The sequence below is a fragment of the Drosophila santomea genome, chromosome 2R, assembly GCF_016746245.2.
Source record: "Drosophila santomea strain STO CAGO 1482 chromosome 2R, Prin_Dsan_1.1, whole genome shotgun sequence".
NCBI lineage: Eukaryota > Metazoa > Arthropoda > Insecta > Diptera > Drosophilidae > Drosophila > Drosophila santomea.
This window is the reverse complement of record NC_053017.2, coordinates 16,396,145-16,408,863: the sequence shown is the minus strand read 5'-3', so window position 1 is coordinate 16,408,863 and position 12,719 is coordinate 16,396,145. Positions and strand designations below refer to the sequence as shown.

Genomic DNA, 12,719 nt, shown 5'->3' with positions numbered 1-12,719 from the left:
AAAGCTTAAATTCTACAATTACAAGCTACATTTGAAAATGCAAAGATAAAAGTTTAAAAATAATATATGGTAGAGAAATTGAAAAAACAGCAGATATTAATACTTAAAAAAAAACACTTCAATTAAATATAATTGATAAGATAAGGAATTTAGATTCCACTAAACTTGCTTTCTAAATGTCGAATTACATTTTATTTTGCAATTGCCAGGTAAAAAACTTGGCGGCTTGTTTTGAATCAAATTGAGGGTGCCGTTTAATAGAAAAGTAGGAACGAGAAACATTCTGAATTCTTGTATTTTTGTTTAATAAATGATTAATGATTAACTATTTTAATGTTTATTCTTAAATACATTACAATTTACTGTAAAAATACATAATCTACATTTTACAAGACTTAAGGTTCTTAAATTTGTATATAACATACGCTTTACTTTCATGTAACAACGTATTAATGGTCTGTATGAGCAATCAAAATATTTAATATATATGAAAAGAAAACAAACCATGAGTATTCTCCTTTTGTAAATCCGTGTATTGGATCAGCTTAAAAAAGAGGTACATTAATGTTAGTAACTTATGTAGAATATTCCAGTTTCTATGCTCATCCCGAATTTCTGTGGCGCCGCCGGAAACAGTGATTCACATTCGGCTTGACACCCTGACATCGATTGTTCCAGGCCACCCAGGCGGAGAATCCTTGTTGTTTCCTGATGTATTTCGCACAGGCAATAGAATACCGGATATCGTCGCTCAACAGCAGGCGACAGGGTAACCGACAGAGATCGTTGGAAGGACGACCATCCGCCGGCTTGCACCAGTAGCGATCGTTGATCTGGAAGAGACCCCAGTCCACGGATCCATCCACGTTCGAGGGATTAATGGCCTTGGTGTTGAAGGAGCTCTCGCCCTCCACGAGGCACAGCCAGTCGGGCAGCTCGTTGTAGGGCATTCCGTACCGATAGAGCTGACGGGCCAAACTGCATCTGCCCACCTGCCTTCCATTGGCCAGTGATAGTGATAGAAGCACCAGCAGCCACGTGGGCCACATCTTGGGAAACAGTGCAGGCTTCTAATGGAACCTCGTGGCTTATATAGCCATCCAGCTTGCTGGAGATTCGGAACTTGGGCCAATCTAATTTTTACTAGCACTCATTTGGACAGCTCTGAAGTGTGGCCCACACTCGAGCATAAATTATCAACACTAGGCGACAAAGTTTTCCAGCCTAAACATTCTTTTAAGCCATGGGAAATCTTGAATTATAGATCTATTTCGGATAGTTTTTTTTCGAGAAATCAGTAGACCAATTAATAGCTGAAGTTTTAAGCTTTAAATATGAAATTAAATACCTCTGTTGAATGGATTCATTATTTTTAGGTGGGGTTAATTAAAAAAAAAAAACTTTATAACTCATCTGAAATCCCAATCGTGCAGTTCAGTGTCAAACACGTAACAGACTTTCAATTCTCGACCATTGAAACAGGCCGATCGGGCCAGTTTCGTTAATATATGGAGTGGGAATCACTCGCCATTTAAGCGAGGCATCTGCCTGGCCCCAGATTCACTTTCAATGGGTTCTTTTGTGCGGTGCTCAGGTATTATATAACCATATTGACAGCTGGAGGGGCCGGAGCACTTGAGATCGCGTGTACGCCAATAATGGAACAAACAAAAATCCAGCGCAGTCATTCAACTTTTGGACAACTTGTCTTTTTTTTTTTTTACGTAAAAAATGCGTACAAAAATATGCAAGAAAAATGGCATGTGATACTATATTTATCCTAAACGAATCTCCTCCATTTCCTGAGCTGGCGGCAGCTTGATCTCCTGTTCCGTGGGCGGCACGTATCCCTGTTTCGGCAGGAATTGCTTCTTCCTGGAGGTGGGACGTATCACGATGTGTGCTACGCATGTGCAAATGGCGGCGATGGCAAAGTACTTGAAACTCTCTCGGCCTCCCAGGCTGTTAAACATCAGCCCGCCGATTAGGGAGCCGATGGAAAATCCAAGCCCATCGTCCATGCCGGCCATCAATCCTTGAACAGTTGCCGACGTACCCGGAGGAGCCACCGCCGAGGCGTACGCCACTATGCAGGTGTAGCACAAGGCATAGGTAATGCCCTGGAAAAAGAGCTCCACACCCACCAGATACCAGGGATTGGGTATCCAGGCAATTAGCGACAGTCGCACAGCGTAGAAGAAAAAGCACATGCTCATACAATGAACATAGCCCAGTTTCTTGATGATCTTTCCGCTGTAGAAGAAGAAGGGCACCTCGCCGGCTAGACACTCGGCGGCCACCACTAGACCTTCGATCAACTTGATCTGGTGCATGTAACCAGTGGCTTCAGCCACCTGCTCCAAGTGCCAGAACATGAAGTATATGATGAAGGAGTCAATGATGCCAGCCATCGTGGCGAAGAACAGAAAGACCAGAATGGGTGGCTGGCGTACCAGTTGCCAAACATCGCTCCAGATGGACTCGGATCCACCCAGTTTCGGCAGCTTCAGCTTGGACACACTGAACAGATCAAGCAAACTGAACACGCACATGATGACCAACGCAGGCGTCAGACTTTTGACCGCATCCGTGGTCCACCAGTTGACCACGATTCCAGCTAGCATGGCCGTGGCTCCAAAACCAATGGTGCCCCACACCCGTTGTGCTCCGTACTTTCCCTCCTCCTCCTCGCCCAGAAGGTCAAAGCAGCAGGCATCGGATATGGAGTTTGTCACATTGAAGCCAACGATTCCAATGCAGAGCAGGCATACGAAAAGCCAGAACTTGCCAGATCCATAGATGCAGCTATTTACATGGCGCACCTCGCAGGTTGCATTGTTCCAATCACTGGTTTTTGGTTGTTGGGTGCGGCAGATGTGATGACTCTCGTTGCCATGAAGCAGATTCTGGCTAAGATTGAGGCCCGCCTCGTTGGCTACAATTAGAGCGGAGAATTCGTCTCCTTGCTTTTCCTGAATGCATTTTGCCTGGTGAGTGGTTTGGCAAAATGCGTTGGAGGATTGGATACTGGGATTGCAATCGGGTGGATTCTCTAATAACGTCACATTCCATTGGGCACTGCCTTCCCCCAATGGAATGAAATGGGAGTTGTCGGGCAGGAAATAGAAGCCGGCAAAGGCCAGTGTCATAATCAGGATTAGGATGATGAAGATGAACTTTCGCAGACTCTGTTAGGGAAATTTTAGTTTGGTATAGTTGTTGATTATTAGATACTTTGCATATCCAGCTCACCGTGAAATAGTCGGCCAGGAAACCCACCAAGGGTTTGGCTAACACATAAAGTAAGGGTAAGAAGGCCATTATGTAGCCCATAACATCCGGTGGAACACCGATCTGCTTCCCAATCACCGCTAGTTGTGGCAATATGGGTCCCATGGCTGAAAATAAACAATTTGCACGAGTAAGGAAAATAAATGCTTGTTTTCTTTAAGTTTATAAATGTTCAGAGCTGATTTCCAAGAAATCTTCCCAATATTGCAACAGATTTTAGCGTCATATATTCGATAATGTCAGCGATAAGAGTATTGAGATACGAAAGAATACCGGGAATTGATTGGCATCACTCGGTTACTGCGAAATTGGCTATAATTCCGGATTGTTAAGATAAATCTTTACACTCACCCGCCATGAAAAAGAAGAAATGTGCCTTGATGGGCAGCAGGCGCCTGTTCAATCGCACCATTGTCCAGTCTGTAAATTATGGCTAGTGTATCACAGTTCAGGTGTCTCTATGCAATCCTCTGGTTAGTCCGGGTGAGAAGGTGTTCCTACCCCGATAAGATCATAATTTTCGCACGTCTTCTTACGCCGTTCGCCGTTCGACGCTCGTGAGGATCTGTCGTTTGGTGGAAAGATTGTTTAAATACTCACAGCGATATGGATGTAAATCAGAGAATGCTAAACTATATCTAATCTCATCGCGATAAGATGCTAGTCCAGACAATGTAGAGGGCCGTAATGGGCTGCATAAAAGTTCTATTGAGATAGCCAGTTATGCTTTAACTCCCCGGAACACGGAATCTTATCTGTCCGCAAAAGAGCTGTTGGAACTTGTGGCAGAATTGAGACCCTATGCGATAAAGATTTTAGGGCCTGCCATAATAAATATGCCTTTGGGGCATGCCTAAGATCCCCACTTCTGCCATTCAACTCAATTAGTTATTGCGCGTTGTGTAAGTTCAATATACATAAGTTGATAAGTTGGGATATTATATATACTTTGTAGATGGAAACCGGTTTGCGGTACCAAATCACTCGTAAACTTGACACAGAAAATATTACTCTTTTGCCAACCCGAAATAATAATCGTTGGCATACACTTTCGAAAGGTGATCATTAATCAAACACAATTTAGAAATCCCTAGAAAAAGCAGGGGAGTTACTGCAAAAAACTCAAAGTGCGTGATGAAGCTCAAACAAGACAATGCTAACTTCAGTTTTAACCGGGAAGCCATAGAAGTGTCTTACTTGACTGCGTTAAGTTGCGATGAACACAAGTTTTGAATACAATGAATTTTGAATTTCACAGCCGAACGCCACAAGTGTATATTGTTAATTAAGTATTTTGATTGTCTGTCGAGCAATTAGGTTCACGCGATTGGAATCCACCCACAAGATACGAGTGACGATTACCCTGAGATCAAGTTGTATGCGGACGCCAAGAGCTGCGGTCAGAGACTGAGGAAAATAACGCTGAAAGGCATGCAGTTTGTATGGCCACTGATAAGTCGAGTTGGCCGATAAGGCATCATTCAATCATATGGTGGGCATACACTATACCCACCCAAAATTGATAAAGCGCAGACAGGGGAGCAGGTAGCCGCATTAAAGTTAGTTTATAGGTAATCCCCTAATCGCCGCTTGGATTCTCTCCCAAACGGTGCTAATCAATCAGAGAGTTATCCAAAAAACCCCACTTGACTCATCAGCTGTGCGTAGCTGCTTTGTATTCGAATAATGGATGTGGCGATCTCGTTCTGCCGCCGGAGCCTGAAGTACGGATTGCTCGAATCGGGTTTTACTCGCTGGCATCTGGGAGGGCTGGCTTCAGTCGCCGTCGATCTTCCAGTGCGAGCGGTTCGGGCTTGAAGCCAACTAGTCATTAAATTACGAGTACTAACTTAATACCGACTTGTCGCCGATCTCCAGTGCGAATTAACAATTAAGCGAGCAGTTGACGCAATCGGAGCTCAGAATGCAGTGGCTTACACTTATTTTGGTGGCGCTGTTTGCCTCGTTCTTATCAGTATCAATGTGCGTGGCTGTGCAGCCGCCCGACGATGGAAAATGTAAGTCAATCAAAGATGTGGGGGCGTTTAGCCCTTTGTCTGGAAATATAAATAAAAAGCATGCAAACTGGGGAAATTAGTGGGCATACTGATGGCGATGTGAAAGCTGGAGTTATAATCAAGAAGATCATTAGCAAGATTAAAGTGGAAATTATCTTGTAAATTTGGAACATGCAATCAAATTTTCTTAAAGTAATGTTTGTTTACTAATCATTAGGCGCACTAGACTATAAAATATTCAGCTGTGAGGAGCGGCAGCAACTGATTGTATTTCAAATGGATGACATTTCCTTAAGCAGCATGTCAGTCAATCTAAATAAAGCTATCAAATATAAATAAACTCTTAATTACACTTCTACAAAGTCAGGTTGCCAATTGGCCATAAAAACCATTAAAAAAACCACCAATCATGGATCTTGAAATCGAAATGCACTGCGAGAGAGCAGTTGACCTTCGGCACTCCACCGGGTGTAATCAAAATCCGCTGGAGACAGTGTCACACCTCAACTAAAATCAACTAAAATGCCGATCAAAAACCTGTCCCGACCTTGGAGCTCGTGATCCACTGCCCAAAAAGCGGCCGGACAGAACTGACTCGCCTCCAGTTTGCAGCGTTACGCCAATTCTGCGAATGCAGCTCACTTAATCAGGTTTCCCCCGACACCTGAGGGCAATTTTAAATTGAAAACAGAAATGTGAAATACCCCGCAGATTATATCTTTTTCGAAAACTGCATGCGGGAGAAGCACCAAAAGATACTTCAAAATAAATACACTCATAATTAATATCGCGGCTAGCAACTGGTTTTTCAGCGGAACGTATACTAAGCAGGTGTCCAAACTATATTAACTCACTTGCTCCTCCTCCCGCAGTGCGTGTTTGTGTGGTGGAATCGCGTGGCGTTTATCGGAAAACCCCCAAGTTCTGTCCGCTGCTGGCGGCAAAGAGCAACATCGAGTGCGTCATCGGCGTGGATCGACTGGATTGCGTCAGGCGAATCCACAAGGGCACCGCCCACTTTGGAGTGCTCACCTCGGAGGATCTGGTGGCCGCCCGCTGGGCCAGCGTCGAGATCCTGGTGGCCAGCGAGTTGCGCTCTCATGAGTCCTCTTTTGAGTACGAAATTGTGGCGGTGGTGGAAAACAATGCCAATATCCACACGGTTCATGATCTTCGAGGTGCAAGGCTGTGCCATCCTGGCTACGGTTTGGGCAATCACTGGACGGAGGTTCTGGCAAATGTAAGCCACCTTATAAGCAATCTCTTAGAAATAATTCCAATTTCCATTACAGTACTTCGAAGCGGCAATGGTCTCCAAGACCTGTGATCCCGAAATGACCGTCACGGAGGACCGGATCGCATCCACAGCCAAGTATTTCGGTGCCAGTTGCAAGGCTGGTCCATGGGTGCCCGATCCCAAGCAGGATCGCATCCTGAAGAGCCGATATCCCTCGCTGTGCGAGATGTGCTACGAACCCGATAGCTGTGACCAGACCGACAAGCACTGGGGACGTCGTGGAGCGCTCTACTGTCTGACCAGTGGTGGCGGCAATGTGGCCTGGGCTCGTCTGGATGATGTGCGAAGTCATTTTGGGGTGAGTTTGCTGCACACAATCTTTGCGTTAAATATATCTTATAACTTTGATTCGCTTAGTTCTCTGGCATTGCGCAACAGGCGAATCCCTCGGAATACAGCTACCTCTGCCCGGATGGTCATCTGCAGCCGTTGAACGCCAGTCAACCATGTGTGTGGGTGGCCAAACCGTGGCCCGTAGTGGCTGCCCGTCGCACACATGCCGCCCAAGTGCAGCGTCTGGTCACTGGACTGAATCATGACGAGCCAGATAGTTGGCAGAATGCACTGCTCAGCCTGCTGGAGACGTACCACGTATTCACTGTCCCACTGGACAATGTGATAGCTATTGATGACTACCTGGACCAGGCCACCGCATTCCAGTCGGCCTACAGCTTCCCGGAATGCAATCCGCCGCGTTCCATTGTCTTTTGCACCACTTCCATCATCCAGCACATCAAGTGCTCCTGGCTGCAGGAGGCATCTCAGGTGTATGGTGTGCAACCGAACATTCAGTGCGTCCGCACCATGGATGTGCAGCAGTGCCTGGATAATACCAAGTTCAAGGAGACAGATGTGGTGTTGGTGGATCAGGAAATGCGCGTGAAAGCTCAGCGGGATTACAATCTAGTGCCACTGTTATACGAGTTCGCAGCGGATATGCACGATCGGTATGTGACCATTGCGCTCGTGCACAAGGATGCCAAGTTCGAGAACTTTAGAGATCTGAAAGGAGCTAGAGCCTGTTTTCCATCATATGAGGGTGCTGCCCACTTGTCCGTTCAGGAGACGATTGTAAATGCCACGGGCAAGGTGCAATCGCTGCACTCCTTCTTCCATCGCGACTCCTGTTTGTGGAATCCCCAGAGCGGCCGCAAGTGTCCACTTCACTACCAGGGCGACGAGGGTGCCCTGCGTTGCCTTTCCGAGGGCGCCGACGTGGCCTTCCTCAGCTCGGATGTGTACAAGAAGTATGTGACCGGCAACCTCACCTCGACTTGGTTGGCTCAGGGAAACCACAAGGATTTCCGAGTGCTGTGCCCCTACGGTGGCATCGAGAAGCGCTCCAATTTCGAGTACTGCTACCTCCATTGGACCACCCGCGGCCACCTGATGACGCACAACTCCTCGCTGACGCGGCGCAATGAGATCTATAACTCGTTGCGCGATATGGATCAGTTGTTTGGTAGAAAGTACAAGAGTGAGACGCGTCCATTTACCCTCTACGGCATCTTCGATAAAAGGAACAACGTGCTCTTCCGCGACGACACCGATGGACTTCTGGGCCTCCAGGAGCTGCACCGCGACAATGCCAAGCGGGTGATGGAGCACATCTACGATCGGTATACCAACACCCAGTACTACCGGAATTTCGACGACAGTGGTGGCATGAAATCCAGCCATAACTTATGGATATTGCTTGTCTGCTTAATATTTGTAGTGAGTCAGCAATTTGGCTAGTCTCGAGCTCAATACTAATCTTATTTATTGTGATATTACGCTAAACTTAAGTTAAGAATAACAATAGCTTCAACTCGAGCCTTATCACCCCAACTGACTTTTTAAATTTGAAAACGGGCGGTTATTGTCGATGAAAAACTATCAGTCGAATTATCGATAACATTCGCTTATCAAAAGTTGTTGAAGTTTGAAAGCCTTTTAAACAGTTCAGAATACTATTTACTTAAAAAAAGCATTGAATTGTAATGAATGTTGAAAGGAAACAACTAAATTTAATAAATTATATTTGAAATACCTACCAGTTGCATTTAAGCGTGGCAGCCCTTTGCAGCACTGGCGGATCAGCTGATTGTGTTATTGCTGGCCCATTTGTTGTTGCTATGTACAAGGATTTGGTTGCCAAGGAAACAGGAAAAAATGTCACAACTGAGCTGCATTACGATTGATTAAATTTACGTGGCATTCGGCATTAGCTCCTATTATTTGGCAATATAATTAAGCACTTTAAACAGCATTTGTTCCTTCTAAAATGTCAAAGAATGCGGGCCGAACCAGCAGCAAGAACGTAAGCCCACAAACAGGCGCACTCAATAACGGCAAAAATTATATGTATCTAAAGCACTTGTATATAGTACACCTTTCCATTGATTAGCAGCCGACACCGATTTCACTTTTTGCTGATTAATTTTGCATTTCACTCGCACTCAAAAACCCAAACAAATAAACTTTACCATTTACACAGCACAGTTAGATTTGCAGCTTTAGTTATTGAGTTAATGACAACAACAGCCTTATTGCCTAATAGCACATACTTCAGCATTTTAATAGCGCAATACATATGTAATAGCATTCAATTAAAACTAATAAACGAACCGATCGCCACACAAAAAAAAAGAAATATGTTAGCATTGGGTCAGTGCTGTAAAATTCCATGGTACAGTGCTGAGAAACCAGAAAAGACGTTATGAATTCAAATTGCAGGTCAAAACGGAAGTGCCAAGGAAGGTCACTAAATCGCCAGCAACAAGTGGACCGGCCACCACAAGGGAATCAAAGGAGCGAAGGTCACTGGTCAAACAACCGGATAGCTTGGAAGGTGAAAAAATTGCGAGGAAAACCACAACAGCAGCGCAACCTTCGAGCACCAGCAAAAAGCCATTAGCCACGGGGAAAAACAAGGAAAGGGAGTCCTTGAGCAAAAGGACCACACCGTCCCCAGGTGCGTTGCGTGCCACCACCAGACACTCAAACACAACCACGAACCCACCCCTGCAGTCCAAGACCACCAAGACAGCGAAGCCCGTGTCCAAATCGAAACCCAATGCAGTTCTGGACACGTATCACAGTGTTACGGTTGCCTCGCCACCGCAAAAGCGCAAAGGAAAGGCGGAGCAGGAGAAGCAATCGCCCACGCCTCCTCCTAAGGCATATTCCCCTGTTGCTCAGCCCAAAAAGGAGCACAAGTCCAACTCTCCTGCCAAAGGCGATGCTCGTGCTGTTCCGGCAAGGGCCAGAACTTATACCCGCACCTTGGATCCCGAGGAAGTGGTTATTCTCAAGCGGGAATCCGCCAAGCAAAGGAGCGAAGTGGAGGCCCAGGAATCACAGCCTGTGAAACAACCTGTGGCCTTTGAGGTCAAGTTCGATGAAGCTAAGAAGCCAGACCCAGAATCCGATCACTACTCCGATGACTTTGAGTCTTATGAATCTGATTTCGAAACCGATGCCAGCACACCAGAGGAGGAAGAATCCGATGAAGATGAGGAACCCTCATCCTCCGAAGCGGAAGTGGAGGAGGAGCGGGAGGAAGAGGACTCGGAGCCCACCCAAAACCCCATAACGGTGATCCAACGCGACAAGGATCAGGAGCGGAAACTGGACTCCGGTCACTATGACATGCATTTGCGCCGGAATCCCTTGGGCAGTTTGTCCACACCGAATCACTATGACAGTTTCGACACCAACTCGATGGCCAACTCAGAGCAACTGGACTCCGGCATCAGCACCACTGGCGTGGAGAAGCCTCGGAGTGGAGAGGCCAACGTGTACTACGGTGGCTATTCCGGTTTCGTTTCGCATCCCGTGATCAGTCGTCGCGGCGAAGAGCTGATGGCCAAGTTGCGTTTCGACCAACTGAACTATCACCTGTTCGAGATGAAGCCACTCAGCTACGAGGGATTCATGCAGAGCTATGGAAAGCTGAATGCCAGTCAAGTGGCCACCCAGACGCAGTCGCCCCAAATGGACGGCGAGTGCCAGACGCTGGAGGTGCACACTCGTAGCAGCTGGACCCAACATCCACCCCACTACGGTGGGCAGTTGGTCCTCAGCTGCAGTGGCGATGCGGAGATGGACGCAACATCGAGCAGCCAACCTGCAGATGAATACGAAGCTAGTATTTCGCGATTGAACCAACTGCATCGCCTGGAACAGACGCGCTCCCAGGAACAGCAGCAAAAGAGATTGACCAAGAGCACCGATCTGGAGCGACTGAGCGCGTTTCTTCACAAGGCCGGCAGACTCATGGGCATGGTTTTGGAGGGCAATAAAAACCACGGCCAGGGGCATAGTCCCCGAAGTGTACCACTCCAGACAGGACTCCTCAACGCTCTGCCCGTGCGACGTATCTTTGGAAGTGCCGGAAATGGCCACTTGGTGGTCACCGTGCATGAGTGTCCGCCGGACAGCAACGTCTATAAGGAGGACTTTGCCAGCCTGCTGATGGTGTGGTCACTGGCCAATCCCGGCCAGCCATTGCGCCTGCTCTCCACCTGGGCTGAAGTCAGCCGGGTCGCACTCTCTGGCGAGGCCCAGGATATCGTGGTAGCCGGACTGAGGGATGGCAGTGTGGCCATGTGGGATCTGCGCGAGACGCACAGCTACTGCTCCAAGTTGGATGGCCACCTGACCCATTTTGCAGCCACACAGTCGGTGGTTCCCATGCCGGAGCAACAGGATATGGAGGTAAATGCCATGGACCTGGGCGCCGTGGTGGATGTGCGCAGCTTTAGATCACATTTCACTAGTGGAGGAATAGCTGCCACTAGTGGGTTGCAGAGGACGTACAAGGAAGTTCAGGTATGTTTTTAGGAAATAGTAATTTTAAGTTATAAGCACATATATAATCCTTTTGCAGTACGCCTCACTGAACGACTCCGGCCTGCTGACCATGTGGACTCTGGTGGAGGGCGCCTCGTCCAGCAACAGCAACGAGTTCAGTTCCCCGTGGGCGCGGGTTAAGCTCCTGCAGAGTGGCAGCTGTGATCTGAGGAGCTATCTGGAGCGACGTCTCCTGAAGAGCCATCAGAGTGCGTACGAGAAGACCAAGTCCCTGTTTCAGGGCAACATCTACAGCGACGATGTGCTGCGGGAGCTGAATGAGACGCAAACGCTGACCACGGCGCTCCAGGGACAGGGATTGCAGGGCCTGCGCTTCACCAGCATCGATACGGGCAGTGAGCTCATCTATGTGTGCACCAACCGGAACTTTGTGCTCTGCTGCACCCGCAGTTTGAAGACGGAGCGCTTCACGAGAATCGCAGTGAACGAAAGTCGTTTCCTGTTCCCCACCTCATTGTGCGTGCTCTCCAACGAGAGCTATGTGGCCGTGGGTCTGTCCAATGGATCGGTGATGATACTCAACTGCAACCAGCGGCAGAGGCAGCGCCAGAGGACTCAGCAGAGGCCCAAGACCGGACTGCCGCCGCCCACGGATGAGCCGGATCCCGAGACGGGCAAATCCTGTGCCATTCAGAACATCATACTCAACGAGCGGAGATCGTTTGACCAGCAGATGGATCCCAGTACCACGTACGATGCCCGACCCAACACAGCGCTGGAGCTGATTGAGCGACCCAGACGTTCCTACGAACTGAGGGTCTTTGACCAGCAGCTGCTCCTCAGTGGCAGCGGGCTGCGTCAGCATCTCGTCCAGGCCCTGATCCTCTCCAGCGACGGCTGGCAGCTTTCGGCCCTCACCAATGGCACTGTGCGCCACTACGACTTCTATCGCGATCGGGAGCTACCAGTGGAGGAGCCCATGGACCCTCGCCTCAAAGTGACGGACATTGCCGGTGCTCGCAGTTCTGGACAGGAGCAGGTGCTCCTGATCCTGGACGCGGCAGGAAAGGTGCAGTCGCGCACACTTGGCCACTAGCTTGTTACATATTTTCTAATTAATTGTATGCGTTTGTTGAAAACTTTTTTAAAATGAAATAAACTCGATCTAGTCCTACTCAATTTGAATAAATTGTATTGGTTGCTATTTCACAATCTATAGATTCAATATATGATTTAATAGCACTTCTTGCGATTTCTCTTTCTTCAACTTAGAGATAGGCCAATATTAATATATCTGAACAATATATTTTTTAAGG

General features: G+C 47.6%; 4 protein-coding genes across 4 annotated transcripts; 2 read left to right on the top strand and 2 right to left on the bottom strand.

Moving 5' to 3' along the window:
* Positions 1-444: 444 nt before the first annotated feature.
* Positions 445-1,261, bottom strand: LOC120445477 (lysozyme P). Its single transcript, XM_039625924.1, has one exon. The coding sequence runs from the start codon at positions 1,047-1,049 to the stop codon at positions 603-605; it is 447 nt and encodes a 148-aa protein (XP_039481858.1). The 5' UTR covers positions 1,050-1,261; the 3' UTR covers positions 445-602.
* Positions 1,262-1,687: 426 nt separating this feature from the next.
* LOC120444977 (major facilitator superfamily domain-containing protein 6) lies at positions 1,688-9,223 on the bottom strand. Its single transcript, XM_039625000.2, has 4 exons — positions 8,643-9,223; positions 3,643-3,856; positions 3,253-3,398; positions 1,688-3,188 (listed from the first exon to the last, which is right to left on the bottom strand). The coding sequence occupies exons 2-4, from the start codon at positions 3,701-3,703 to the stop codon at positions 1,776-1,778; spliced, it is 1,620 nt and encodes a 539-aa protein (XP_039480934.1). The 5' UTR covers positions 3,704-3,856; positions 8,643-9,223; the 3' UTR covers positions 1,688-1,775.
* LOC120444976 (transferrin) lies at positions 4,822-8,613 on the top strand. Its single transcript, XM_039624997.2, has 4 exons — positions 4,822-5,309; positions 6,182-6,549; positions 6,602-6,904; positions 6,964-8,613. The coding sequence occupies exons 1-4, from the start codon at positions 5,216-5,218 to the stop codon at positions 8,341-8,343; spliced, it is 2,145 nt and encodes a 714-aa protein (XP_039480931.1). The 5' UTR covers positions 4,822-5,215; the 3' UTR covers positions 8,344-8,613.
* On the top strand, positions 8,780-12,555 carry LOC120444975. Its single transcript, XM_039624996.1, has 3 exons — positions 8,780-8,908; positions 9,325-11,421; positions 11,480-12,555. The coding sequence occupies exons 1-3, from the start codon at positions 8,873-8,875 to the stop codon at positions 12,497-12,499; spliced, it is 3,153 nt and encodes a 1,050-aa protein (XP_039480930.1). The 5' UTR covers positions 8,780-8,872; the 3' UTR covers positions 12,500-12,555.
* The last annotated feature ends 164 nt before the right edge of the window (positions 12,556-12,719 follow it).

Bases quoted from the DNA above. Each gene is read 5' to 3' on its own strand.
- LOC120445477 (XM_039625924.1), bottom strand. From the start codon at position 1,049: ATGTGGCCCACGTGGCTGCTGGTGCTTCTATCACTATCACTGGCCAAT.
- LOC120444977 (XM_039625000.2), bottom strand. From the start codon at position 3,703: ATGGTGCGATTGAACAGGCGCCTGCTGCCCATCAAGGCACATTTCTTC. The intron at 3,399-3,642 runs GTGAGTGTAAAG...GTTTATTTTCAG, and splicing joins TTTCTTCTTTTTCATGGCGG to CCATGGGACCCATATTGCCA. The intron at 3,189-3,252 runs GTGAGCTGGATA...TTTCCCTAACAG, and splicing joins TCCTGGCCGACTATTTCACG to AGTCTGCGAAAGTTCATCTT.
- LOC120444976 (XM_039624997.2), top strand. From the start codon at position 5,216: ATGCAGTGGCTTACACTTATTTTGGTGGCGCTGTTTGCCTCGTTCTTA. The intron at 5,310-6,181 runs GTAAGTCAATCA...CTCCTCCCGCAG, and splicing joins GCCGCCCGACGATGGAAAAT to TGCGTGTTTGTGTGGTGGAA. The intron at 6,905-6,963 runs GTGAGTTTGCTG...TGATTCGCTTAG, and splicing joins ATGTGCGAAGTCATTTTGGG to TTCTCTGGCATTGCGCAACA.
- LOC120444975 (XM_039624996.1), top strand. From the start codon at position 8,873: ATGTCAAAGAATGCGGGCCGAACCAGCAGCAAGAAC. The intron at 8,909-9,324 runs GTAAGCCCACAA...TTCAAATTGCAG, and splicing joins GCCGAACCAGCAGCAAGAAC to GTCAAAACGGAAGTGCCAAG. The intron at 11,422-11,479 runs GTATGTTTTTAG...ATCCTTTTGCAG, and splicing joins GGACGTACAAGGAAGTTCAG to TACGCCTCACTGAACGACTC.